General features: G+C 46.5%; 1 protein-coding gene across 4 annotated transcripts in view; it reads right to left on the reverse strand.

Annotated features, from left to right (window-relative positions):
* Positions 1–26,714, reverse strand: part of LOC108934866 (bifunctional heparan sulfate N-deacetylase/N-sulfotransferase 2-like) — a 31,438-nt gene that overhangs the window by 3,383 nt on the left and 1,341 nt on the right. For 2 of the 4 annotated variants that reach the window (XM_029250686.1, XM_018753035.2), the window contains exons 2-5: positions 1,807–3,358; positions 689–776; positions 446–600; positions 68–253 (exon numbers count right to left, since the gene is read on the reverse strand). In XM_029250686.1, coding sequence (XP_029106519.1) covers positions 68–253; positions 446–600; positions 689–776; positions 1,807–2,829 — 1,452 coding nt within the window. In that variant the 5' untranslated portion in view covers positions 2,830–3,358. Of the gene's footprint in view, positions 1–67; positions 254–445; positions 601–688; positions 777–1,806; positions 3,359–22,090; positions 22,216–26,714 lie in introns of those variants that run through there. The other 2 variants (XM_029250688.1, XM_029250687.1) reach the window with 2 other exon arrangements.

The raw sequence follows: 26,714 nt of genomic DNA on the forward strand, positions 1-26,714 counted from the left end.
TATAAAATAGTTTTCTTCATCACCATCTCCACTAGGCTGCGGAGCTAAGTGTACCTGTGCGTCTCACCTGGATGCCAGCGTGAATGAATCCTCGACGGTAGCGGGCGGGACGTAGGTGGGGATACTCCTCTGTGCTGGTCACCTGGATATCCCACACCGTCCTCCAGGCTTCGTACAATTGGCTGTGCACAGGATAAACCCCCGAGTGGTGGGGGGCCACGGCGTAGCCCATGTCCGTGGGGATCCCATGTTCCTGGCAGGTGGGGGGCCGGAATTTTTAGAGCTTGGTTCCAAAGTTCTCCTGCCAACCCCAGCTCCCCCAGGGGCACCACCCCCCCCCCAACAATCCCCATCATTTCTCCTCAACAGGCAAACAGGAGAACGAAGTTTCCCCATCTGCCCCGATCTTTCGTATGGTCCCCTGCAGGCCCCCCGCTTTGCTCACCTGGGCGAAGACTTTGTTGAGGCGCATCTGCTCGGCCAACACGCTGACGTTGTGGAAGAGGTGTGGCTGCATGTGGCTCCACATGTGAGGAAACCACCAGAACTGTCTTCTGTGCCGCAGCAGCATGTCGTCCCCGTGGTCCTCCTTGTCCGTGCCTATCGGGAAGGAAGTCCGAGGTCAGGACGCCGGGGCTGGGGTGGAGTAGAGTAGAGCGAACTGTGTCATCTCCAGCGCAGTACTCACCAGTGTGGTAGAACTTTCCAGAAAAGCCCAGGTTGAAGGTGAAATTTGGAACCAGAGTGCGAAGTCTGTTCTGCGTGCTGAGCAGAGCCTGGGAACGAGGGGGGTGTAAAAGGTACTTTACATCAGCGAATCACTGGTGTCGAGTCAAACATCATCCTTACAGCCTGCATCAGGTTGGACTGCCACTTAATTTCATACGAGCTCTAGTTGATGACAGGAAGTTTCACATAAAGGTTGAGAAAATGAGCAGGAACCGGAAATGTCAGGCTGCTCTGGCTTTTATTTACCCCACCGGTTCACTAAGGGTCTCTTTTCGGGGGGGTGTATCCAGGCTTCAGTGGGGGGTTTTGAGGTTTCCTTCCTAGTGCGAGTCCTTAACTGTGACTCCATGATGTGCACTTGCTCCCAGGTACGAAAAAGTGATCGCAGTCACTAACTGGTAGTGTCACCTTTAGCTGCAATGACTGCAACTAAATGCTTTCCTGTAACTGTAGACCAAGGTTTCAAATTACAGTGGAGGAATTTTGGCTGCCTCCTTATAACAGAACTACTTTAGCTCAGCAATATTTGTAGATTTTCAAGCAAAAACAAGCAAGTTTCAGGTCCCGTCACATCTCAAGCGGATTCGGGTCAGGACTTCGACCTGCTTCTTCAGAGCACAGCGCTGTACGTGGCAGCAAACCTCACAACCACCGCAGGAGTGTGTGTCACCTTAACTGAACTCACTTTGACAATGTTTACAGCTGCAACGGTAAGAAGACGAGATACGTTTATGGAGCGGGTTGGTCAATAATCGGTATTGAACAGGAGTTTTGCGGAGACAGTGCATTTTTATTTTCAGTCATTTTAAATTTACTTTCAATATCACTCCAAGATAACCTATATTTAAGTCCTACAAGAATTTATAGCTATATCAAAGAGTTCTACAAAATGTAAACTAAATATGGGCGATGGCTGTATTAAGCTTTTTCTGATTGTAGCTTAATGGTAAATGTGACTTCAGAGTTATAAATAAAACGAGTTGTGAACAGACTTCCGGCGGCAGCTGTGTTCGTAACCTTAGGAGTCTATTATTGAAAAGACACAACGGAAGTACAAGCGGACAAAGAATGACCCACCTCCACATCAGACACCTTCATGCGGGTCCCTTCCTTGCCTACAAAGATGTCGTCCACATCAACCAGGAGGTGGCGCTCCAGCGGCAGGCAGAGCCGCCTGGCTGTCAGGTAGGCGACGGCATCCACGAATATGAGTTTGTGCAGCCAGAAAGAGAGGTCGTTGCCAAAGAGCACCCTCTGGATGCCGTCGTGGAGACCCAGGTCCTGCAGCACTGTGGCATGCCCCGGCCCTCGAGCTCCTGGGGGCGAAGGACCTTTCCCAGCGCTGGCCAGCAGCACCGGCTCATACGTGCTGTGGTTAAACCGGAAGACGGTCCAGCCGTCTCCAGGCAGAGGCCCAGGCTCAACCGCGTTGGGCCGGGTGACGAAGAGCAGGGGGGCGGCGGGGTTGACATGGTAGTCCCTGAGATCCAGACCCGAGTGCAGCAGCAAGGGGAAGCCGCGGAGCTGAGCAGCAGGCGGCGAGTTCCCACCAGGCCGGAGGAAGCCCACCACCCCGACACTAAATTCCACGCAGTATCTGTCCAGCAGCTTGCGGTTCCAGGCATCCAGGTTCACATACTTCAATAGGTTCTCAAAAATGATGAGGGCGTAGCGGCCTCGGTCGCGACTGGCCAGCGTGGGCATGGTGCCCTTTCCGGGTGCGACCTCAGAGCGGTGCCGGAAGTGGCTCGTCTCCAAGATGGCCACGATTTCCTGGCCCAGCTGGGAGTAGAGGCTCTCCACGAACACCAGCACCACGGGGTCTGTGCGTGGGCTGCCTGTGGGCTTGACCTTGCCTGTCCGGCGGTGGCCAGCCAGCGCGGACAAGAGAGGAGGAGTCCGCTGGAAGCCTGTAGGGGGAGCTGCTGCCCCGCATGTGGCCATAGGCAAAGGGGGCGGCACCTCTTTGATCTTGGGGCTGCTGCTCACGTAGTACCCCAGCAGAGCCATGGACAGCAGGCAGAAGATGATGAGAGCCAGGACGAGGCGGTGGAACTCTGGCCGCCTTGCGGCCCGCGCCACCTTCCAGGCGCTCACCATAGTCGCCGGAGGAACGAGATGTGTGGGTGGATGAGCCGGACCTGGAGGTGCGGGCGGCGGACGCTGGCATTGAATTCTGCCGGAGGGTGCCCATGGAAGCTACGTCACCGTGACCCCCATTGCCCATTCGCTCGCTCGGCGCCCTGCGTTCCTCGCCTCTGCGGCACCCGTTCCGTCTCTCCTCGGTGGGTCCTGTCCTCTCGGCGTGTCTCCTCGCTCGTCCTCTCCGTCCTGAACGCTCCTGCTGCCGCCTCCCAGGCTCCTTAAGAGGATTGCGTTTCTGTGGGTCACGCAACCCCACCCCCACCTGGACCCCTCCCCTGCTCCACCTCCTTTCACTGCCTGCTTCTTATAGGTTGGCTGTGTCCTTCCTTAGCCACACTTTCACCAGCCACCCCCCCAGCTCACACACACATACACACATACAACATCCAACCATTTGCTCCGGCGAGAGGTTCTCCCTCCTGCCATCTTCAGCCCTTTCTCTTGTGGGTTCCTGCAGTTGCCACCATGTTCTGGACCCCCACACCTAGAGGACAGGGAACAGGAATCAGTGGTCAAACACCACACAATCACACACTGCCCATTTAATTATACAGGTGGGTAATTTTTTTTACTGTATATGTCAAGGTAAGTACCTTGATCAGGGGGCGCTATAGCAGGAAGTGGCAATCGATCCTGGATACTCTGAGTTGAGGGTAGCGGCTAAAACCACAACACCTTCTGTCCTAACGCCGGAGCAGTCAGGAGCTGCTTATCGGACCTACGTAACGCGACTCGTCGGTGAAAGATGTGATGGCAATTGGGGATTGATTGCTCGTGCCTACTATGTTTTCACTGTCATCTGGGAATTTCAAAATTTCAAGGCCTGTGTGATAGAACCTCTAACTTCTACCATCACCTGATAATGCAGCAGATGTGGGAAAAGAACCAATGTTTACAGTGAGCCGCCTTCTGGATCCTGTAACACCACCTCTCACTGCGTGTGTAGCTGAGGAAGGGCGTTATACACGCTGCCACGGAGAGTTATACGAGAAAGCCCATCAGGATTGCGCCCGTGAAAGAGGAAGTTGATGAGAAGCTGGGTGTCACACTTCCTTTGGCTTGCTCCCGACCCGGTTGACCAAAAGCAGAGCCGTCCGTCCACTGGGTCTCTGATTTTCCCATCAACCCCGCCCCCCCCCTTAACCACCTCATTTTGTCTCTTCCTTGATCGTCCTACCAACTCCTTCCCAGGGATCCCAAAATAGCCCCCCTGGCCATCCTCTCCCCCACGGAGATAGCCTTACAGGTGTGACTGGAAAAACCGTGTTTAGGATGTGCCGTGCGTGTTGGGGGATGCGGTTACCCGAGGTGACTCGACAAACACGAACATCAACATTACCAAGGATTTCGGAGCGAAGCTCAAGGCCCACGCGTGTCGCACCTCCTCTCTTTGACCTCAACTCAACCCCTGCAGTGCAGATCCTCCCCAGCTGGACCTTTGCAAGACCCTGTATAGACCTCTTTAAGCAGAGCTGACCTAACCAGAAGCTCAGGGATAAGTCCACGTCCCACTGGTTCGACAAGACCTCGGACCATCGCTGGAACCCTGGTCACGTTTAACGTCCAGAGTGAGACTCGGCGTGCTGGAAGACATCACGAGGATGGCCAGGTCACGTTTGCTGCATCGTCAGTATAAATAGCCGCCCGTGGTGGGAAAGTACCGCCCCCCCCCGAGCCTTGTCCGAACCCCTCCGTTGAGTCACAAACAGAAGGCTGGACACACCGATTCTTTAAATGCACCAGGATGAGAGGGGCCCATGCGTGTCAGCGAGCAGGTGGCCAGAACCGCAGCGGCTGCTTGGTCACGCGATGCACATGGGCCAACAGTTATGCCCCTCAACCGCTGATAAACAAAGTCAAATGGAAAGGAAAGGTATCCTGTAAACAAATCATTTAAGACTTTCGGGAACAGGACAGCAGCTAAAAGGAAAAGTGATGGCTGGGAGGGGGGCAGTGGACCAGTAGCCCCGCCCCCACAGCTAACATTGTACTGCAGATGGCAAGCAGCAGCACCGGTAACTGTAGATTCCCATTTATTACGGAGCCGGGGAGCTGATCCGACCCATAGCGCAAACGTGGCTATTAATAGCCTGTGAATGACACGGAATCCAGGTCAACCGCTGACACGTCCGAGCGCTCGCCTGCCTGCCGCTACCGACACCGGATGCGGACAAACAAAACGTTTTTTCCGCGCAAACGTCCTCTTCTGAGAATCTCTTTAGACGCGAGAAGATTCGATTTATTCAAAACAGTTCAAATTAAATATTTGCACTTTGCAGGTGTGTGCGCGTGCATGTGAGGTTCTCCTTATTAAGTACAGTCTTATATGACAAGACTCTGTGCTAATCTGCATTAATCTCCTCCTACTCCCACTGACACCATCACATCCACTTATTTCACCTCTTGGCTCCCTCATCCGGGTCACAGTGCCCGCTGTGTGATGCTCGGTGTGTGTGCTGTGCATTGGGGGGGATGATCACTGGAGCTGGTTCCTTTCAACAATGTGCTATCAGTGTCAGAGAGCTCAGCGCACACAGTAACCGCGGGGTCCCTCCTGTGTCCGGGTTCGAGTGCAGACAAATCCCAGTGGACCCCCAGGGCCACAACTCAGTGCACATCATTACAGCTGGATGCTGACAGTGGAAACTAACAATGTAAAGCATAAAGTAATATATTGATTAAAATGTCAACTACGTTTATTTACATTTTACCCTGGTTTTCAATCCTCCTCTCTGTCCGTGTTGCTTAGATACGCTCATATACAATCTTACGACTGTATTGTGTTCAGCATTTTATTACATCTTCCTCCAAATTTACTGCATATACTACTCTTATGATCTGTATTTTGAATATATCTAAAGGAGCGTTCGTCATGTCAGATTCCTTTTGTATGCAATTATATTTTCCATTATTTATCTTAATCGGATTTTAGATGGAGGGGCGAAGGGACGCAAACCACGATCAGAGGATACGGTTGCGGATGAACTTTATGTGCAGTAGCACAAGTCCACCCAGAGATGGCGTAAGAGGGTCAGCACTTGCAGACCTCCCCAGAGGAGTGTTTCCACTCCAGGGGCTTCCCTACATTATACCTGATCTTCCCCAACCACGCAAAAATGGACCTAGACGGTTCTGCCACACAAAAACCATGCTAGCGCCTCGCATTGGAAAAATCACGATCGTTTTGTCACTGCTCCAGCTCGCTCACTTGTAAGCTGTGTGTTAAAGATGGGAAATGCTGCTTAGGTTTTTTTTTTTTTTTTAAAAAAAAAAAAATCAGCAAGGTACGGTAAAAATGCTTTTTGGTACAAGGCTTCGAAAGCAAGTAAACAACACGGGGAACCAGAGCAGCTGGCCTCCCCTCACACCCGCTGGCTGACTGGGTGGACAAGCGAAACGGACACCATCCAATGTCCCAAGATCAGTGCGGGTGCCAGGTGTGTGCGTGTGTGTGTTCGTTCATGTTCTCCTGATCAATAAAGGAACATCTTAGAACGAAATCTCTCCAGAAGGATAATAACCCGCAAAAGATGGACATTATGAGGACATGACCACAAAACTAAATACATGTCTTTTTTTTTTTTTTTTTAAATAAATAATTAAAATAAACATGCAAAAGTCTTGTCACCAATTTTAATATATTTTGAGTTCCACCAGGATGGAGGTAAGAATCATTCATTAAAGAAGTAGTAGTCAAAGTAAAAACCCATAAACAATGGAAAACAAATGTGTGTGTGTGTTTGGACATCAATAGATCATTTGTTCTTTTTTCCCTACACCACCACTTTGGCTTTGTAGATAAGCATATCTCTACTCTTTTCTTTATAAACCAGACTATTCTGGTTCTTTGGCAAAATGAAATTCTCCTTTTTTGTCTATTTTTCATCCTTCTCATTTTAACAGTAAATGATGAAATGTGTAATTTTTAAATTTAAAAAAAAAAAAAAAAAACCAACATGGTCACAGCGCAGTTCCTGATCTGGAAAGTTCCGTAGAACGACTGTCATCACTTCGTCGGAGCACAGAAGGAAGAAGCTCGGAAGCAGAGTGACGACGCTTTTCGGGGGCGGATTTTCTCTGGCGTCTAGGAGGAGGAGGAATGACGACAGACCTTCTTCAGCTCCTACCTAATGAGGCCGTCGGAGGCAAAACCCTCCGCAATCCCCACGTCCACAACATGTGTCCGAGCCCCTTCACGGCCCCTCTATTACTCCATTTTACCTCATATAGGTTGAAGAAGCTTCAGAGTACGTTCCTTCTCTCTTCAACGTGATAAATGTTTGAAATCTTTAAAGCTGCACTTCGACATGAGGCCGAACCGTGTCACCGAACCCTCGGCCAAAACGGGACCGTAACTCATCTTTGTCCCACCGTTCCTGTCACCGATGTACTTCCCAGCAGGCATGGAGGTTCACACATCCAGGTATGGGAGCGTGCAGGCGTGTGGAAAGGCTCTTGGCGGGTGACAGGTGTAGGTGTGTGAGGGTGACGGGCGAGCGGGAGGAGACAGGCATGTGCGCCAAAGCTTGAAGGAAAGTATCAAGAGTGTGAAAGGTGAAGGTGTGGAGATGTGTGAGGAAATGGAAGGAGGTCTATATTTAGAAAAGTGCGTGCGTGTGTGAGAAAGAGAAGCGCCACGATGACCCAGCTGCTATGGAAACATGTGCCTTGCTGCATCCAGAGCTGCTCTGCAGGCCACACAGAGCAGTGGTGTTACGGCATTAAGCAGATGTTCCATGTCCAGTTAACTCCCAGAGTGTGTTATGCAGCTGGCAGCGAAAGGCAAACAAGCGCCACTGACCACACCGGTGTGGAGTAACAATGCGGGAAACTTCCGGAAAGCAGCAGCGGTGGAAGATGGTAGAATATGCACTGTTCATTTGCTGGAGTAGTTCCAGACCTTTAAACACAGACGGTAAAGCAGACATGGAGGGATCCAACTGCCTCCCTCCCTCCCTCCTGTTGAGTCTCTCCCCCACACACACACACACACACACACACACACACACACACACACACACACACACACACACACACACACACACACACACACACCCCAATGCCAGCAGCAGTGTTTGACAGACAGCTCAATTAATGACCCATCACACACTCCATGTCAGCAAAACCTGACAACATCGACAACTCTCCTTGACAGGGATATGGACCTGTGTGTGTGTCTAGTGACAACAGCGATGACAGTTTTATAGCGCTCTGGGTAACGAGTTTACCTGAAAGTGTATGGAACCGTCAGCTATTTTAATGGGAGTGTGTTTTCTTGTGCTTCTGACTTGTCTTGATATTCAGTGTGATTTACTGTGTAACGTAACAATGGTGTGTGTGTGTGTGTTTGGTGTGTTTCCGGTGACTAGCGATGACAGCTGAGTATGAGTCATTATTTGAATTCCCCTAAAAGTGCATGAATGATGCGATACTTTAATGAGTCCAACTTCTTTTACGTTCATGACGCTTTGACTTAAGTGGGGGGGGGAGCCAAACACTTCATGTAATAAAGTTTAAGTTGAACATGTGTATGTCGGGGTGGGGGGGGTTGGGACACACCACACGCAAATTAGTGAACTGTTCTCTCCAATCCCATGCAGGCCTATGTGGACATGTCATACTGCCCTGTAAGGGGTGGAGGGCGAGCAATCAATCACAGAGGATTCGACAAATTCAGAATCATGGTTCAACTTCGGGGGGGGGGGGGGGGGGAGATGGATGGAATCATTCATGAGAGACTTGGATTTGGACTTTCATTTTGAGTCTCCATCTCCATGGCAACGAAATCAACATTAAGACCGTGCTGTAGCCGACCGCAATACACAGCCCTGGACATGGACACGGGTTCGGAGTCGGCAAAATGTGAACCTCCGTCTCGAGGGGACGTGAATACCTCGAAGACAAGGTAGCTCGTCCACCAGGCCAATAGACACACACACGCGTGCTGCTCGAGTCCACCGCTGCCTCACCATGTCATTCTCCATGCCACCGCAGCCAAATGTCACACTAAACACCACATAAATGCTCTCAGCACCTCCAGGAGGCTCCTGGCACACTGGTACATGGGAGGGGGCCCAAGGGAAGTGGACACAAACATTTACATATATTCAAATCTATGTGTGTGTGTGTGTGTGTGTGTGTGTGTAGGATCTCTGTTTTGGAGCGGTTGAGTTGTAGGTGGTGATTAGACATCCATGCAAAGATGTCTATCAGGCAGGCAGCGATGAGCGCAGAAATGTCTGATGCTCCAGGTGGAAAGGAGAGGAAGAGCTGGGTATCATCAGCATAGCAGTGATAGTTGAATCCATGGGAGACGATGACAGTGTCGTGGGAAGAGGTGTAGATTGGGAGCAGTAGGGGGCCCAGTGGGACACCAGTTGAGAGAGGCAGAGCAGAAGAACAGGAGCCCCTCCAGACCACCTGGTGGGATCTGTCAGATAGGTAGGACTCAGACTTAGTGCCTTTCCTCTGATCCCAAGCTGACTAAGAGAGGAGAGTAGAATCTGGTTTTTGACAGTGTCAAATATTGCAGAAGGTCGAGGAGGATAAGGACCGAGGAGAGGGAGGCCTCTCTAGTCAACCAGAGCGCATCAGATACTGCCTGGAGTGCTGCCTCGGTGGAATGACCAACTTTGAATCCAGACTGATATCCATCGAGGAAATGGTTCCAGGTGAGGATTTTAGATAGCTGATCACAGGCTGCCCGTTCTAGGGTTTAACACAGTAAAGAGAGGAGGGAGACTGGCCTATAGTTTTGGACTGAATTAGGATCCAGAGAGGGTTTCTTTATCAGAGGTGAAATGAGGGCAGTTTTGAAAGCATGTGGGAAGAAGCCAGAGGACAGCGAGGAGTTGATGATCTTGGAGATTAAGGTGGAGAGCTATGAGGAGATGGTTTGTAGGAGTGTCGATGGGATCGGCTCTAACGAGCAGGTGGTGGCGGCCCTGTGTAATATCAGGAGGTCGGAGATTTCAGTTTCTGACAGTGAGACTGAGACCAAAGGCAACTCTCGCTTCCTCTCATGGTCCAGGAGGTCCAGGTTGTTCTTTGAGCAAAGCACAAACACTACAAATGCATGTGACATTCCAGGAGGTCGGAGGGTTTAAAAAACTCTGCAGGAGCTCCACTTCTCGAACCATCGCAACCGTGGTCAAAGCGGTCAAAGCTTTCGGCGGTGGTTATTTAACACAATCTCCTCCGAGGAGACGCTGCCAGCGGCTGCGCTTGTCCACTAACCACACAACTGTTGAACACGGCCTGTCCTATGAGGTCACCGCCTCATGCTCGGTCACTCCCTGGACCCAGCACACCAGTGTGTTAAAATAACGTGTAATAATTTCTTTCTTTTCTCCATGATGTGAGATGATGGGGGGGAACACTATCATAAAATACAAACATAGATGTATACAGTGCTGCTTTAAAATTTGTGAACCCTATAGAGATGGTCATTATTCTTGCATTTAATATTTAAATAAAATAAATACTAGATCTCAAATAAATACATAATTTAATGCACCCATTGTTTTTTTCTGTGAGAAAAGCATCTGCTAAATGAATAAATGTAAATGCAAATATATGACAACTTGGGCTTCACTTATTTTTACACCTGCACTACTTGCGTGTTTTTACTACACACGATTTCCTCTACAGCAACATATGGAATTGGTCATTACACATCTAATACATTACATGAGAAACACCGATTCTCATTAAATATCCATTTCATGGTGAAACCAAGGGATACAAAGGCTTCACATACTTTCAAGCAGCGCTGTATATTTATTTTACCACATGACCTTTAAAATAGGTACACATTATGATGTGCATCGAAAGATCTTCTGGAGAAGTGCTGAATCCTCCTCAACTCTCGAGAAGGGTCTCCGAAGACCTCTTTCAGACTCTCTTTTCCGAGTCCTCAATCTGCACCATAAATGTGTGTGACATTACCTGTCAAAATGACCTTTGCTTTTCCTGTGGATGCTCTATGCACTTACCTGTCATTTGCGTTCATTTACATGCTGACATCACACAAACTGACTGTACCTGGAACCACGCGTCTGTATACGTCTCTGTCGGCAAAACACACTTTCGTTTTCGCCGAGTTGCACTGTGCCTTGGAAAAGCGTCTCCTAGATGAATAAATAAATCATGCATATTTAGGTCTATTTGCAAAGCATACCAATACTTATACCAGGAACATCTGTGAGAAGTAATGAAGAACACTTACGAGCACGGTCCCTAAAGTGAACAGGGTCCGAAAATGACACTGTAGTAAAAACACACCAATGACGATGTTCGCTGGGAAACACCCACAAATTTTACACCCGCAGAACACTGAATTTAAGGCGCTCATGAGCACTTGAAAAAATATCACACGTAACACTGTGTCCGCAGGAACTGTAAATACCACCAGTGGTGGGGGGGGGTCAAAGCGTGAATCCAGGAGGAAGTGACCTCAATCCCTTAAACATAAAACGGAGGAAAGAAAATAGGAAGTAGAATATCAGAAGCTCTTTGCTGCATAAAATATGGAGTCTGCTGAGTTTCTCATATACAACTCGCTGTTTACAGGCCCCTTGCAGGGTTTTAAAAATATACTTTTCCCCTCCCATATGCGCTGTGTCTGTAGGACTCATTTCCCACGTGTCCTCCAACAGCACTGACAGCATGACAGGCCTCCGCTGGCATTTCCTTTCTGCCCCCCAGGGAAAAATTGAGCTGAATACGAGCCGCTCGCCACAGTGGGGAGGTAAAGAGAAATGCTGCAGGGCGGCAGGGTTCAAGCCGACGGGCGCTCGTCTGCAGGGGGCCCCGCAATCGCCCCGCTCTGCAGTAGATCCACCTCCAGCCTTGTTCCGACACCAGCGTGAACGAGCAAAGCTGATCCAGGTTACAAACTATACGCAGGACGAGAGGGAAAAGTGCAGCAATATGGCGGGAACTGCTGGACGGAGCATCGTGGGAAACCACAACGCTGCAGTGTCACAGGTTTGGAGCTGGTCGGCGAACCCAAGCTCACCTGTCTCTACTGAGCACTCGGGTCACACCATGTGATTTGGGACAGGTGAAAATCATCTGGAGGAATCACCTTCCTTCTCAGCTATGTACCAGGATGCCAAGCGAATGCAGACTTGGGAAAGTGAAATGGAATATTCTCAGGTGTCGTGACCTTCTGGGAGCCGATAGTTCTCACTGAGCATGTCCCCCTCCCCCTCTTGCCCCAGCTCTGTGAAACAGCCCCTCTAAAAACAACCCAGGCAAAAAAAAAAAAAAGGTGAAAAAGCTGTGTTTGTGCTATTTAAAGTATTCTCATTACTTCGAGATATTAATGATGGTTTATGACATCATCCAGCCCATCTCGCCCCACATAAATCAGGCTTTTGCTGGTCTTTGTCTAGACTACAGTTTCAGGATCTCAATGGCCTCCGAAGATTCCACACCTCTCATTTGGATCACAAGTCCTGCTAAAGGAAGTAAATGCAAATAAATAAATAAATAAATAAATTAAAAAAAACCACAAACCAGAGAATGTTTGTACCTTTGAAAATTCATAACTCAATGGTTTCGAACACGTATAGCTGTTGTATTAATAGACTCCTCAATTGTGAGAAACAGGTCTGTTACATAAATTAATTTAAAATCATTATGAATCAGTTGAGTAGAATTTGGAGAAACGGATAAACAAGATTGAAGGGATCTGTCATCATCTGAGTGGGACACGTCAGCTATAGACAACACTAGGAACAGAAAGACGTGACAAAAGTCTCAAAACGCAGCAGTCTGCAAAAATCAAGAGGCGGTCGACAGCTCTTCATTAAAGACGACTGTCTCAAATGAGATGGTTCCCGTCTCTCGCTATCTTTCTCCTGTCTGACAGGAGACGGCAGGCTGTCTCCTGCAAAAATCATGCTGCCAGTCACCATCGCAACCCCTCCCCCCACCCAGCGGGAGGGAACGCAAACCCCAGCTCCCCCTCCTGGTCGCCTGCTCGCTCGCAGACGCGTCCGGCGAAGATCAGGCGTGGGGACTCGGCGGGACACCGTCTCTGCTAATCAGGTTCTCCCAAGATAAGAGGAGGATCAGTCAAACAAGCGGAAGGAATCAAATTAAAGGAGGCAAACCACCACCCCCCACTTCACTGGCAGAATGTGCTGGAACATCACAGATTCAGGAGAGGCACACTGTCAGTGCGACACCCTCCACCTTCAATCCGTTCCTGCCATCGAATACCAGCCCTTCGCTGGCACACGTGGTCCGACACCACAGACACACACCACACACACAGAGTCCCAGCGATTTCCAAGACACACACTTCACGTCCTTTCAACGCGTCCCACTTTAACAGCGGCGGCCTGTAAAGACTGCGCTGGGAGACAGGATTTACGTGACTGCCTTGTCTGATGAGCATTCAAGGGGGGGGAGTCTTAAGACACAAGGAGACGATACACACAAAAATAGAACAAAGAGGCTGTGAGACACACAGACCACTTTCAGAATCAGACATCAGTCTGTATCAACAGCCAAGGACGAGAGTCAGTGAGAGTCACCTGGAAGAAGACAAACAGCCCACGGTGACAAAGAGCCCTGATGTACGGATGTTAACTTCAGCCCATACTCTTATTTATTTACTTATTTTCCCCACCAGAAACTGAGACGGCATCCATGTGGCATAGTGGTTAGAGCCGTCGCCTCGAAACATCCAAGGGTTCGAATCCCGGCTCCCACTGCAGTACCTTCAGTCAAGGCACTTGCACTGAATTTAAAGAGCAAAAACTTCCCAGCTATATAACCGAGTAAATCATTGTATGTAGCTTTGTGTAGAAGTGTATGGACAGATAGTTAAAGTTCATTAATCTCAAAGAAAATTGCACAAATCTGACCCAGCAGTTCAACCTGAACTGCTATAACAGGACCTGAACTGCTGAAAACTCAAACTCTGTCCACATTTAAAAAAGGTCTGAAAAATCATCTCTTCCAGATTCACTTCATGCATGATCGCTTAAGCTCATGTAAGGTGTAAATGTTCATGCACCAGAACTTTAATATCATGCCCAGATAACCCTTTACACAGCCGCTACTCCTGTAACGTACATAAATGTTTATATGTATCTCTAAAAAAAAAAAAAAAAAATAGTAGAAAGGTGATCAGGAATCGTTGATATTCTGATACTTTTATGCAGCTACTTGTGTGATGAACATTGGTTCATATGGTGGAAAGAAACAAACTGACTGTACTTAATCACACGCCAGCAACTATGTGTCTCTTTCTGCTAACTATGAGATGTACATCGCTTTGGAGAAGAGTGTCTGCTAAATGAATACAGATAAATGTAAACCTAATGAATAACTAATTAGTTGGAATAATATACATTCACACGTGAACAAATGTCCACTTGGAGTGCAGCAGACAGCAGCATGTCAGGGGGCAGCGTAACAGCTGGTTTTGTTCTGTCCGTGTGCAGGAAACCCCATGTGAGCCCTGCTCCCAACTGGGGAGGTGTCTTAACGGTCCTTAAGGACAGCTATAACAGGACCGTTTTTACATTGCTAATGGGGTATACCACCTAAAAGGGGCTTCAGGAGAACACCGAAGTGGAAACATGCCAAGAACTGTCTAAAAACAGAACTCAAACAAGAAAAAAATCCTTTTTAAGTAAAACCTTAAAAGGCCTGAAAAAAAGAATTATTAATGCTTTTGGTAACAGGCGAAAGGATGGCGTCTCCCCTGACGAGGGCGTCTTCAACCAGGGAGGAGGAACATCGAGACCTTACCGATGGCTGCTCTGTCAGTCCCCTCCTTTCTCCCACATCCTTCGTACTGCTGGGCTTCAAAGGGCAGCGTGCCGAATCCCATCCCTTGGGCCTCGCTAGAGCTGAAAGTGCAGGTACATCCTTCTATGTGACTCTGCTGACACTGCATTAGTCTTGATCTACAACCAGTCAGAGTGACGGCAGTAAAAAGCACCCAGAGTGTGGGACCGCCTTCATTCAACTCAGCTGCACAGTGTTTACAGCTCACATCTGGTCTAGTGCTCCTGATAGGATCAAGATGAACATTACTCACGTTCTAAATCAGTCAATAACAGTCATGGAGTAAGAGTTAGTGGTCATACTAAAAAGTTTCTCAAGTTAAGCAGAAAAACTAAAATGTCTTATGAAGTATTTCTTACAGCTACATCTAAGACTTTTACATAAATTAACCAGTGAAACAAAATTGAGGTGAAAACTGATCATAAGTTTTATGGAGCTGGTGTATAAGCCTTGTACTGGCAATACATACATGTCAAGAAAGTATTTGTGAACATGGAATGTGATGAAGTGACCTAAACACCCCGTTCACTAGCAAACAGTGCCCCTTGGTATCTTTTGTTCTCCTTTCTCTCAGCCTCTGGACCAAACGCCAGCAAGAATCCTTTCAACCTCTTCCTCAACCTCACGGTGAGAACCAAGGTCATGCGATGTCTATGCCAGCCAAACGGTTTCTGCGTGATGGACGCCAGCAGCGATGCCAACTGTCGACACTCAGCGACCCAGGCGTCTGACACCTTACGGGACTCGGCTCGCTCCTGCTGTACCCATTACTCCCCACTCCGTTTGAGATGGAGCTGAGAAGAGAGAGCCCTTGGAGAAGAGGTCATTTGCATGAGAACCCAAAAGAGAATCATACAGATGATGCGTCTAGCAGGATTTTGAAGCTCCCTTTACATCCCAGATTGAATTGTCACCGGATGCTCGTGGTAGGCAAGCTGCTGGAAACAAAAAAAAAAAAAAAAAAAACCCTGCAGATGGTTTCTTTCAGCACAGATGGACAAGATGTAAAGAACCTTTTCAATAATTCAATATGTAATTATAAGCAGTAAGTGGCCAATCTTTTATGGTTGTACAAGTGAGCAATGGGTTTGGGGGGGGGGGGGGGGGGGGGTCAAACAAGCTGAGAAGCATTGCCATGGAGATCCTGTTAAGGTTACAAGCTTTGAGTTCACTGCAGCTCCCTTATGGAAATGGAAACCAGTGACTCAGAAGAATCCTGGAACACAAGTGCTGTAGCAACATTCTGCTAGAACTGAAGCTACAAATTCACCAAATTTCTTGGAAGAGGAACCACAATAAAAGAAACAGTGAAGAAATTTGAGTCTCTGGGGAAGAACAAGGAACAGGAAGTCATTGACACAATGAGAATGTATTTCAATCTCTTTGTAGGTCCTGCTGGCAGCTTGGTTCGTTAAACCTTCTCCTCAGTGTCACTGTGCTGAATTATAGATGCATCCAAGCACTTTGTCTCATTGAATATGGAGCCATCAATGTCACAAATATCATCAACATAATCAGCATCAGGAGTATCCAGGAAACTTGAAAATGCACACAAATGCAGCCAGACCTTCTGTACGAACCCTAACCAGACATGTATTACCATTCAGCTGGTACTCACTAAGGAGACTTACAAACCCAGTATTCACTGAAGCACGCAACAGAAGATCCACAACCAGGGGTCCTTCCTCTGTGGTGAACAACCTTTTCAAGGTATAAATTCAGCTCATTTACAGGTAGGATATGCACTGCTGCCCAGCAGATCATTCTGAGTTTATGACAGGTCATTTCCAGCTGCAGTACTCAAGAAGTACAACAGAGCAGATTTTGGATCTCCTACCGCTGTATTCCTAGCCCCATCCCGATTTTTCTACATGATGCAAAACTTTAGACCTGCAGCTTCCTAAGGCATCACAACAGGTCCTTGTGTCACAGGTACTGACTGATGTTCCCTGGTTGTCATGGAGACCCTACTTAGACACATACATCCGTTTACACTCCTACACATAGTGGATCTAGCAGACCAGCAGGGGTCCATTTCAAACAGGTAAAGAGTGTATAGTGGCAGGAGATATTACAGAACCTGGCTGTGGTAGAGAAGAAACCTGAAACTCATGAAGAAAGAAGATCAAGGAAATGGATTTCTGCTGATATCTGACACAACCAGGATAGAGGACACGACTGGACCATTCAACAAGAGCGCCAGAGGGTTACAACCACTTTTCCAATCATCTTCTCCACACTCCATTCGACCATGATGATGAAGACAAAGCAAATCCACTCAAGGAAGGGTTCACATAAACCATTCAGTGATGCCCTCTTTAATGGAGCACATTCACAGCTGTTCCATCCCTCCACCGGAAGTGAATGAATAAATTGGAAATCAGACCAACAGGAATGCACGACAAGAGCTTCATCTTCATCCAGACCCCTCTGGAATGAACCACTGGTGTCTGGGTCAGGACAAATAAAAACATCGAGCTGGACCCACTTGGCAAAGCAGAACCAGGAAAGGACCATATCTATTAATGAGACAAACTCCTTTTGGCTCCATTTGCCTGTGTGTGTGTGTGAGAGAGAGAGAGAGAGAGAGAAAGAGAGAAACAGCACAAACTCGAGATAGACAACACAGTCCTGTCTCATGCTGTGAACCAAATTAGACACGATCACAGAGAGATACAGATGGTGTGGATTTAATTATTAACAGATTCAAAGCCATGAATCATTTATCATTCGGCATTTCCATTCTCTGAATGTAAAATACGACGGGGTAGACGTGGGCCAGCCGGCGGACAGTCTCCTTGGTGCCTTGGCTCAGCATGTGTGGAGAAACAAAGCTGGGCCAGAGGCGGTCGGAGTTTGATCGCCCTGCTGTGCCAGTGCCAATGAGGGAGGCCTGTGCATTCAAGTACTCTATTTCTCCTGGTAAAAGAATAAATTTAAAAAAACCTAATTACTTTATTTTCTACAAATTACTTTACTTCCTACAAAGACATTTCACAAATCACAGTTTTGCTTCTTTCCAAAGGTACGGCGTCTGGCTCAAAGACACCGAAGATGAAATATACAGGCCCATGTTGAACGACACTGGGCCGATGCTCACAATCTTCCCATACCTTTTCTGACAAGCGTTGGTTTCTGAGAATAATAATCTTTTCTAAATCACGATAAACTATAAATCGCTGTTTGTAAATCAATACACAAAAAAAATGTGGAGGTGCCCTGGCTGAAGTGATGTTCTGCAAGTCCAAGGGACACAAAACCTCTGCATTTGAAGTGAGTGACTGAAGGACTGAGCTGCTTTGAAGGTCTTTACCAATGTTAAAAGTATCATCTGCGGCCCAAGTGTGAAATACATGTAGGACAAAATTCAACACAGTTCTGACTGGTCAGCACTAAACTTTGAGTTTCACTGCAAGGGAAAAACATGACTGAAAAGCAATTATGGCCAATGAAATTGGCAAAAGAAAGCTCAGAATAACTCGTGAAATCCAAGAGGTGCTGCTAGTGGTTTCCAGTAACAGTGACATCATTGGTTTTTGGAATAGGAAGTTATAATATTGACTGTGACAAATTCAAAAGCAACGAGAGTCACAAACACATAAAAACAAATTTTTCCTTTACAAATGTACTCAAAAAGTATCTGTGGCAAACACTGCTCTGAAAAATACAGTTTCTCAGGATTCCTGCTTTGTCTTTGTTTCCCCCAAGGTGGGGTGTAACTAGTATGCATGGCTGAAAAGTGGTTGGTTGTGTTGAACCACCTCCAGCTCACCCAAACATTATAAGAATCCAGACACCCAACGAACGGGATGTGAGCCCATGCCTGACCCATGAACTACCTTACCACCCCAAAATGATTCCCTAGAATCAAACACCCATATGATGCCTGCGATGAGGCCCAATGTACTAAGCAGAACAATCCCTTCCAGATAAACACCGTGGTGCCCGTGTTCCCAGGACTCAGACAAGGTGGGGACAAGCGGAGTGCATTGTGCTCCGTGAATAATTTACTCCCCCAGCTGAGTCAGACCCAGATTAGAAGAGCTGACGCTAAAAATTAAATACACATGAGGGACCCTACCTGGAACAGCCTGCACAACAGAAAAGACTACGGTACAAACCACAGGAAGGTGGGTCACCAGGAACTTCACGACACTATTATGTCCCTACAACAAGGAAGCAATTTATCTTGGTCGCTTAGCAACCTCGATAATCCAGTTCTGGGCGACAGGCGAGCAGGACCACGCTGAACAGCAGAGCGAGAACAGACACGGTGAGATTGAAGTAAAAACAAAGAACAGAACAAAAGACAACAACGAAGCACGGTGAGAGAGAATAAAGTCAATCTGAACACCGACACAACATGAAAGCAAAGACACAATAATATGATGGATGACTCCAACATCTCCTCTCACCAAAGTGGGCCCAGCTACCACTCATGGGCAGTTGGAGGACCCCCCACGGTTTTGCCATCTGTCATGCCATTACCCCTCGGCCTGCCTGTTCACCCTGACTCCACAGGGAACGTCTGCTTGACCAGGTGGAAAAAAGAATGTGTGCAAAGAAACACTGACTAGGATCAGGTCCAAAACAGGTGACAAACCAGTCATCATAATCATCACCACCACCATCATTCTAATATGTGTTAATCTACACCCAGGCTTTTCATATGGAACACAGGTATTGGCTCCTCACAAACTTCACAAGATCAAAGGAAAGGGAGACCCACCAAAAGTAAGATCTTCAACAGAATATTATGCAAGCATATGGATATCATATGGATAATTAAACAAACACCAACTTTCAGGATGCCATTCCACACTGTCATGCATTGGCAAAACATTTAAACACCAACAGGAGCAGCAGCTCCAGCAAACTCTTAACATCAGAGGAAGGAAACCTCAGCCGTTGCTACAAAGATGCCCTCTGACTGTTGAATTGGCCCTTTCAGCAGCACGGTTCAGCATGCGGCTCCCAGGGAAGCCTGGCAGGAAGCAACGTGGAGTCCGACGGAAAGCGTTGCCCCCATATTAGCGCCCCAAACCGCCGATTTGTTTACACGCAGTTCCTGGGGTTTGAGGGTCGACATCAGGGCTCCAAGGGGACTTCAGAGAGACTTGTTTGAGGAAGACACCATTGTCGCCTGATTTTCATGTTATTTTTGACTTGACGCCAGAACGCAAAGTGACGCATAAAGATTATGGATGATTAACTGCCACATGGATATTGAAACAGACAGAAATACAGAAATTCTCCAACTTAGACATGATATAAAAAATAGATCTGTTTGCAAGTCTATTTGTTTATAAGTGCTAAATATAGTCCATTTGCAGAAAAACTGTGAAACAGACAGATAAATCCCACATAAACATAAAAGGTAAAAGTAGGAAGTGCAATAACTGCAAAAACAGTGGATGAAAATAAGCAAGAAAAGTAAAAATAAGCACTGACAACTCAATACCACTTGGCAATAAGGTGTTATAGTATTAATTCAGAACATAAGCAAAATGTAATATTTTCTTGTTCAGACCAAATCCCTAACGTCTACTTTCATTTCTGTAACACTATTACAGACACAGTATTACTACCACTATCAGCAGTTTTTCCTTTATTTGGTGAGTAAACAAAATTGCAACCAGCAGTGATGCGGACCCCAAATCACAGCAACGTCAACAGAGGATGAGTCTTAGCTGCGGCTGCCAGGACTGCCGGGTCTAGTGGCAAACACCTTGCAGCGATGTGGACACATGGTCAGGTTTGTTTGTATCTGATTGTTTGTAAGTTGAAAGTTCGTAAGTCTGTCGGCTTGTCATTAAGGGCTGGATGACAGAGCTGAAGTCATGACCATGCCAAACCAACATCCAGCCACAGAGAGGCGTGTGTATGTCCGTGTGTTACCCACCAGACTCCCTCCTCAAAATGACACCGCAGAAGCGATGAAGGATTTAAAAAGGACTAATTTAACGAGTCCCCATGGACAAGAGGCTAACAAAGGCAAACTCATCTCTCACTCCACTACTGATGAAGACAAACGAGAATGACACACACAGATGGGGTGGTGGTGGGGTGCGATTGCCCTTGAGAGCTCCAGCTCGGGCTTTTGGTGAATTACCGATATGCACAGGCTGTGACACACATGCCGTCTCACACACACACACAGCTGACAGATTGATAGGATGCATGTCAACATAAATTAAAAGGAAAAATTAATGAGATACAAATATAGTGTATAAATGTGCACGTTCCCCTCACAAATGCACACACCATAAGTCCACAGCACATCCACACCCAGCCAAGAAAAACAGCTGCGTCTTTCCACCAAGACCAACACGCTCAAAAATACTTCAGGCAGCAATTTCCTACGCCAAATAACAGTTTCTGGGTCCAACATCTGACTTTCAAACAGGCCGACCTCCTCCTTCAACCTTGAACTGCCCCCCGGCGAAGCAGACAATCCACCTCAGATATTCCTCTCCTAAATTAGTGCCCTGCCCAGGAGGGAAAAGGAACAGGGTTCGTGGGCTCCTAACAATGATGATGGACTTAATGGACTTGTTTCATCACCATTTAATAAAAGTGATTCTGCAAACAATATCTAGACACTTGCAGAACGGACAGCAGATGGGTTGTGTGTTATTGATAACACAGCTGCCACAGGGAGCTAAAGGACAGAGGCGACCCAGCCAAATCCCACACACACCGCAGTGCATTGTGAATTGTCTATTTTACACTCTTCTCTAAGGTGACTCACAATGAGAAGTTTCTGCACTAAGCTACTTACTGTGATTTAACCCCTTATACACCTGGGTGATTTTTAATGTATCAATTCATGGAAAGCACCTTAATCAAGGGTATTACAACAGAGGCAGGGATTTAAACCTGGGGTCTTTAACAGCTAGACGACAGCTCTGACCACGTCACCTGCTGTCCTGACAGAATAACGGAGAACTAGTTTATGTAAGAAATAAGGAACAGGATGCTTTGTTGTTCTTTTCCTTTAAACTACTTCTCTGCCTTATATTCCATGTATGATTTGTTATAGCTGCACCATGGATTATCAATTATGCGACCCAACACACCCCGGTCTTTCACTTGAGAGCACTGCACTGCCGTTTTAAAAAGTAACCCGTGGTACTCTACCCCATTGCCATCATTACAACCTGAGAGCAGGAGCCCAGGCTGATCTGTAAGTAAAGCAAATGCTGCTAGAAAATGGAAAGCTTCAAACTTTCAAACAGGAAAATGTAGTAAAGACTACTGAAGTTATTTTATTTTTATGGCGACTGTGATACAACTAACAAAACAGCTGCCTGCCGGCGTTCACCGTCTGCCCACTCAGTGGAAGGCTGGTTTCATATCAAAGGTGTCAGAGGCTTTGCTCATTGACGGGCAGCGGGAGTCGTACCCTGTGGTGATGTTACTGATGTTGCCTCAATCATTCCACAGCCACCATTTGCCCTGGATGAAGGAGCTCAGTCAGTGATGGGAGAGAAGCAGCAGATAAGGGTTCCTCACCCACAGGGTCAGCAGTCACTTCAGGGAGGAGGGAGGAGAAGTACAAATGAATTAAATCGAAGGAGTCACAACATCCTTTTGCCATTTCCTCTTCAGTCCAGGATGTGGGAAAAAGTAAGAACCACCTCTCAGTTTGAGCCACAAAGGGGAATTCGGCCCCTGTTCTCTTTACAGCTATTGGACCAACAATTTAACTGAAAGTGAACTTTCATTGATTTGACTTGTCGAATTCCCATCAGGTTACTAGTTTAAACCCCACACAGACCTGCTGTCAAACCTTTGATCACATTCAAAGTCAAAACTGATTTAACGCATTTCCACCTGTGTTAAACAAAATTGTAACTCCCTCTAGATGAAAGTATTTGCTAAGCAACTAAATAATTTAATGTAAATGCATTTCTCCCATCCACCCACAGGTAAACAGTTTTCTGGCACACATCCCCCTTGGGCTTCACTTAAGCTCTTACCAAGTTTTCAAAGACAGACAGAACACCAGTTCAGAGCTCCATCAAAATATGCTAAACTATAACTGAAAGATGACAACTTGTCAGGACTTTGTGGATTAAACCAAACACCACATGTGTTTTGAGATGTTTCTGAGCAATTAATGCAAATCAAAAAGTGCCAGGCTGCAAGGGAAGGGGTTCGTGAAAATCCGGAAAAACAAACCGGCCAGAACAGTCTCGTCCAGTGACTTTAAACAAACAAAAGGAGTTTCAATTATCTGGAGAACCCAGTGGAACACAACAGTTCTGCAGTGCCATTTTGAACTCCCCGTTAAAGAGCTTACTAATCTGACACTAGGACTTCAAAAGTTGTTTTCCCTCTCTTTTTAACCTCCCTGTTACAGATGATGGAAATCAAGTTCGGTTTGAACCCCACAAGCTGATCAGCCCTCATTTGCCAACTCCTGGCAATCTAATTATGAATCAGAAAGATGCAAAGTAGTACAGTAAAAAAAAAAAAAAAAAACTATATTACATTTTAGTCACGTAATATTTCACGTGAGAGACAGACAGGACAAGGAAACAAAAATTCTACTTTAATATTCTCCTCCTTTTTATATGACGCAGTTTACTTGTCCCATGGAAGACAAACACATTGTTGACCCAAACATTGCTCTTCCACACAGTGTGTGTTAAATAAACAGGATGGCTGAATGGCCAAATAACAGCTAAAATGTGCTATTGCTCTTTAGCAGCTTACACAAGGAGGGGGGGGGGGGGGGGGGGGGGGGGAATCAGTACTCCATTGGCACACATTTAAATCGGCATATCCTCAAACAAAATTTTCAGGTTTCTACATAATATATAATTACAAAGGGGAACCCATCGCTATACACCAAGTGATTGCCCACCACTGCTGCTCAACACATCAAATTGAAAAATGTGTCAATGATGGCTGACACTCCCAATTTTTCCCTCCTCTTCAACCACAAGGCACTAAATTCCAGAATGGAAACTAAGGATCTAAAGCTTGAGAACAAGATGTCCCAGTCCTAGCCTACAGGAAGAACAATCATAGCTGAAAATGACCCCAAACGTTTTGACAGATGTCCTCCTGTAACAGCCCTCTGCCTGTTTCAGTGCTGCAAAATCTTCAGCCACCAATATTTGGTTACTGATGTATCTGCCGCCGGTGGAACTTGAGGATGCCGAGACATTTGGCTCCGTACTCATCAGGATTTAAATTCTGCAAGTTACAGCACCGCTTTAGAACCTCCTGACATCAGTGGCTGCCATTTACAAAAAAAAAAAAAAAGGGCTTCATAACCATGTTGTTACCATCAAAGAAGAGTTAAGGTGGAAGCGCACGGGGGCTCACACATCCCTGAGTCACTGAATTTGTTGAGGGATGTTTTTTTCAATGGTTCTCCCGCAACACCTCACCGTATTAATGAAACAAAAACATGAGCAGGTGGTCCTCGATTTACGATGGGGTTACGTTCCGCAAAACCCATCGCAAATCGAAAATATCGTAAGTTGAAAATGCATTAAATTCATTTAATACACACTTCTTAGAGACAGACGGGAGATCCAGATCGCTGCCGCTGCCCAGCATCTCAAGAGAGTATTGTGCCGCACATTGCTTGTCCAGGGAAGAAAAAAAAAAAAAATCTAAATTTAAAGTACGGTTTCTACTGAATCTCTATCACCAGCTCACTATCGTCAAGTCGAAAAAAGGGCAAGTTGAACCATCATAAATTGGGGACCACCTGTATTAAATGCAAGCCCACTATGTACTCATTTAACTGCCTAGGAGGTATTCTCACCCAAAGTGATAAAAAAGGACTGCAATGTAATGCTTTACCTATTTAAAGTAATTTAGATGAAAGGCTTATGATGTAGAGTCAACTCTGAGGTCACACACCCCAGTTCCACAAACACAACACCTCAAGCAGGTTCCTGCACCATCTGAACCGCAGGCTGACCCCACATGGCCTTAACACACACAACCCCATGACGTAAAACAGATGGCGAAGGTCACCACCACCCCTGAATGTCACCGCGGCGCAGAGGCTCCAGCTGTTTGGTTTGCTCCAAAGTTCACCAAATCACTGCTTTGCATTCTAGAAGAGTCCAACAATTCCCTGCAGATCCCATTTCAGGGTGAACAGCTGCATTCTAGGCGAATTAGATCATGATCATGCAGCCACCAAAGCGGTATTATTATTACTCAAAGCTATCCACCACCCGGGTTTGACCTCTAAGTCAAGGTTTCATTTGGTTTTGCAACAGCTGGAAGTGTCCACACATCCATGAAATAGTGCTCTTTCTGCCAACAGGTCAGACTATGCCCCTGTATGTGTCAATGGCTAGCTAAGCAAAGCAAAGTTCTTCTGATCTTGGTAAGTACAGGTCATCTCAGAAATGTACTTAATTTTTTGGAACACACAGGGCTCAGAATTTATTTTTTGTGTCTGGTTGTCCATAGGAATTGTACCTTGCCCCATTCCCATTAAATTTGGGATCTGTCCAATTTTTAAGTGTATTGCAAAGGCAAAACTAAGGAAATGTCCAGGTTTAATGAGTCCTTGCGACCTGTAGCCAAAGCGAGCTAATCAGGACATCACATGAAAGAAAGGATTCTTAAAAAAAAGGCTCCAACATAAAGAAATCGCCCAAACTTGCAAGATGCAAGGGCCATTTCACTTTATTTCTGAGAAATGAGAGCATCTTATAGCAAGAAAATTTCAAAACAAAAATGCAGATGACAATTAACATCACAAATTGTACAACGGCAGTTGTCATTTCCCATTAAATTTCTCAATATTTTACTTTCATTTACTGTCCTCCTGTCTACCAGAAAGGTATCATGTCTGCAGCTATGTCTCCTCTTAATGTAATGCATAAATTGTACTTTTGCTGAGATGTACGTCGCTTTGGACAAAAGTGTCTGCTAAATGAATAAATGTAAAATGTAATGTATCAGAACGATTGTCTGTGCCCGGGTTCAATTCAAGATGAGACAGCTTTAAGACCGTGAGCTGGTTGAAGACCAGAGGGGCATCAGGAGGACAGGTAGGGAGAGGAACTTCTCATCTTGGACAACTGAATGATGAGTCCTCACAATCCAGAAGAGTGCATCAAGAGCTGCACAGCCACTGCTACTGTTTTACCATCATAATAAAGTTGTTATTGGGAGTTACACAGCCAACAGCCCCCCCCACAGAGTACCAGTCCAGGGATTCAACAGAATCTCTGCACTGTTGGTCACAAAAACTGGTGGTTGCGGCACATGTGGCCATGGAAGCACAAGACAAAGAAGGATAAAGAATCTCCTCATCGTTAACTCTATTTATACCTTCTCCAGCAGTAGGACTCAACCCCAAGACAACCAGAGAGCACAGACTTACCAAGAAGAATCTACTTCCCTGACGTTCCCAGTGTCAAGTCCTTCACTCTTAGCACCCCTCTCCAGCCACCTCTTCCCGTAAACATAACAAAGGAAAACAGCGTTTCACACATATCACGTCTGTACTAAAGTGTTGCTCCCTGAAAGAATTCAGTGTGTCACGCCGCTCTTTTGTTATACTGTGTTATAACACGTGTCAGAAGAGGAGACTTCAAGAGCTGTCAGGGTTAGGGTAGCTTTGGGTCCATCGGAGGAGTCCTGGAGAGCCTGTGTCTGTAATCTGCTACAGTTTGCCTGAAAATACAGGTGGGTGAGGGTTCGCAATGTAAAAAGTACCCTCAGGACAAAATATTGAACTATTATCAATGACTGATTGTCCAAGACAGGGTCACGGCAGTCTGGGGCCTATCCTGAAAACACAGTTGGGGCACGGGGCAGAATACACACAGACAAACACACACAAAAATTAGAGTCGCAAAATCACCTGAAACACATCTTTGGACTGTGGGAGGAAAGATGAATGGGGTAGAACACACACAAGAAAATATATAAAGCAAGAGAAAAACTGTAAGGTGCTGTCAATTATATAAAAATGATAAGCCACATAAAAGTAGCTCCGTGTCTTAAATCTCAGGAAACTACCACAGTAACAGATGTAT

Source organism: Scleropages formosus, chromosome 3 (genome assembly GCF_900964775.1).
Source record: "Scleropages formosus chromosome 3, fSclFor1.1, whole genome shotgun sequence".
Taxonomy (NCBI): Eukaryota; Metazoa; Chordata; class Actinopteri; order Osteoglossiformes; family Osteoglossidae; genus Scleropages; species Scleropages formosus.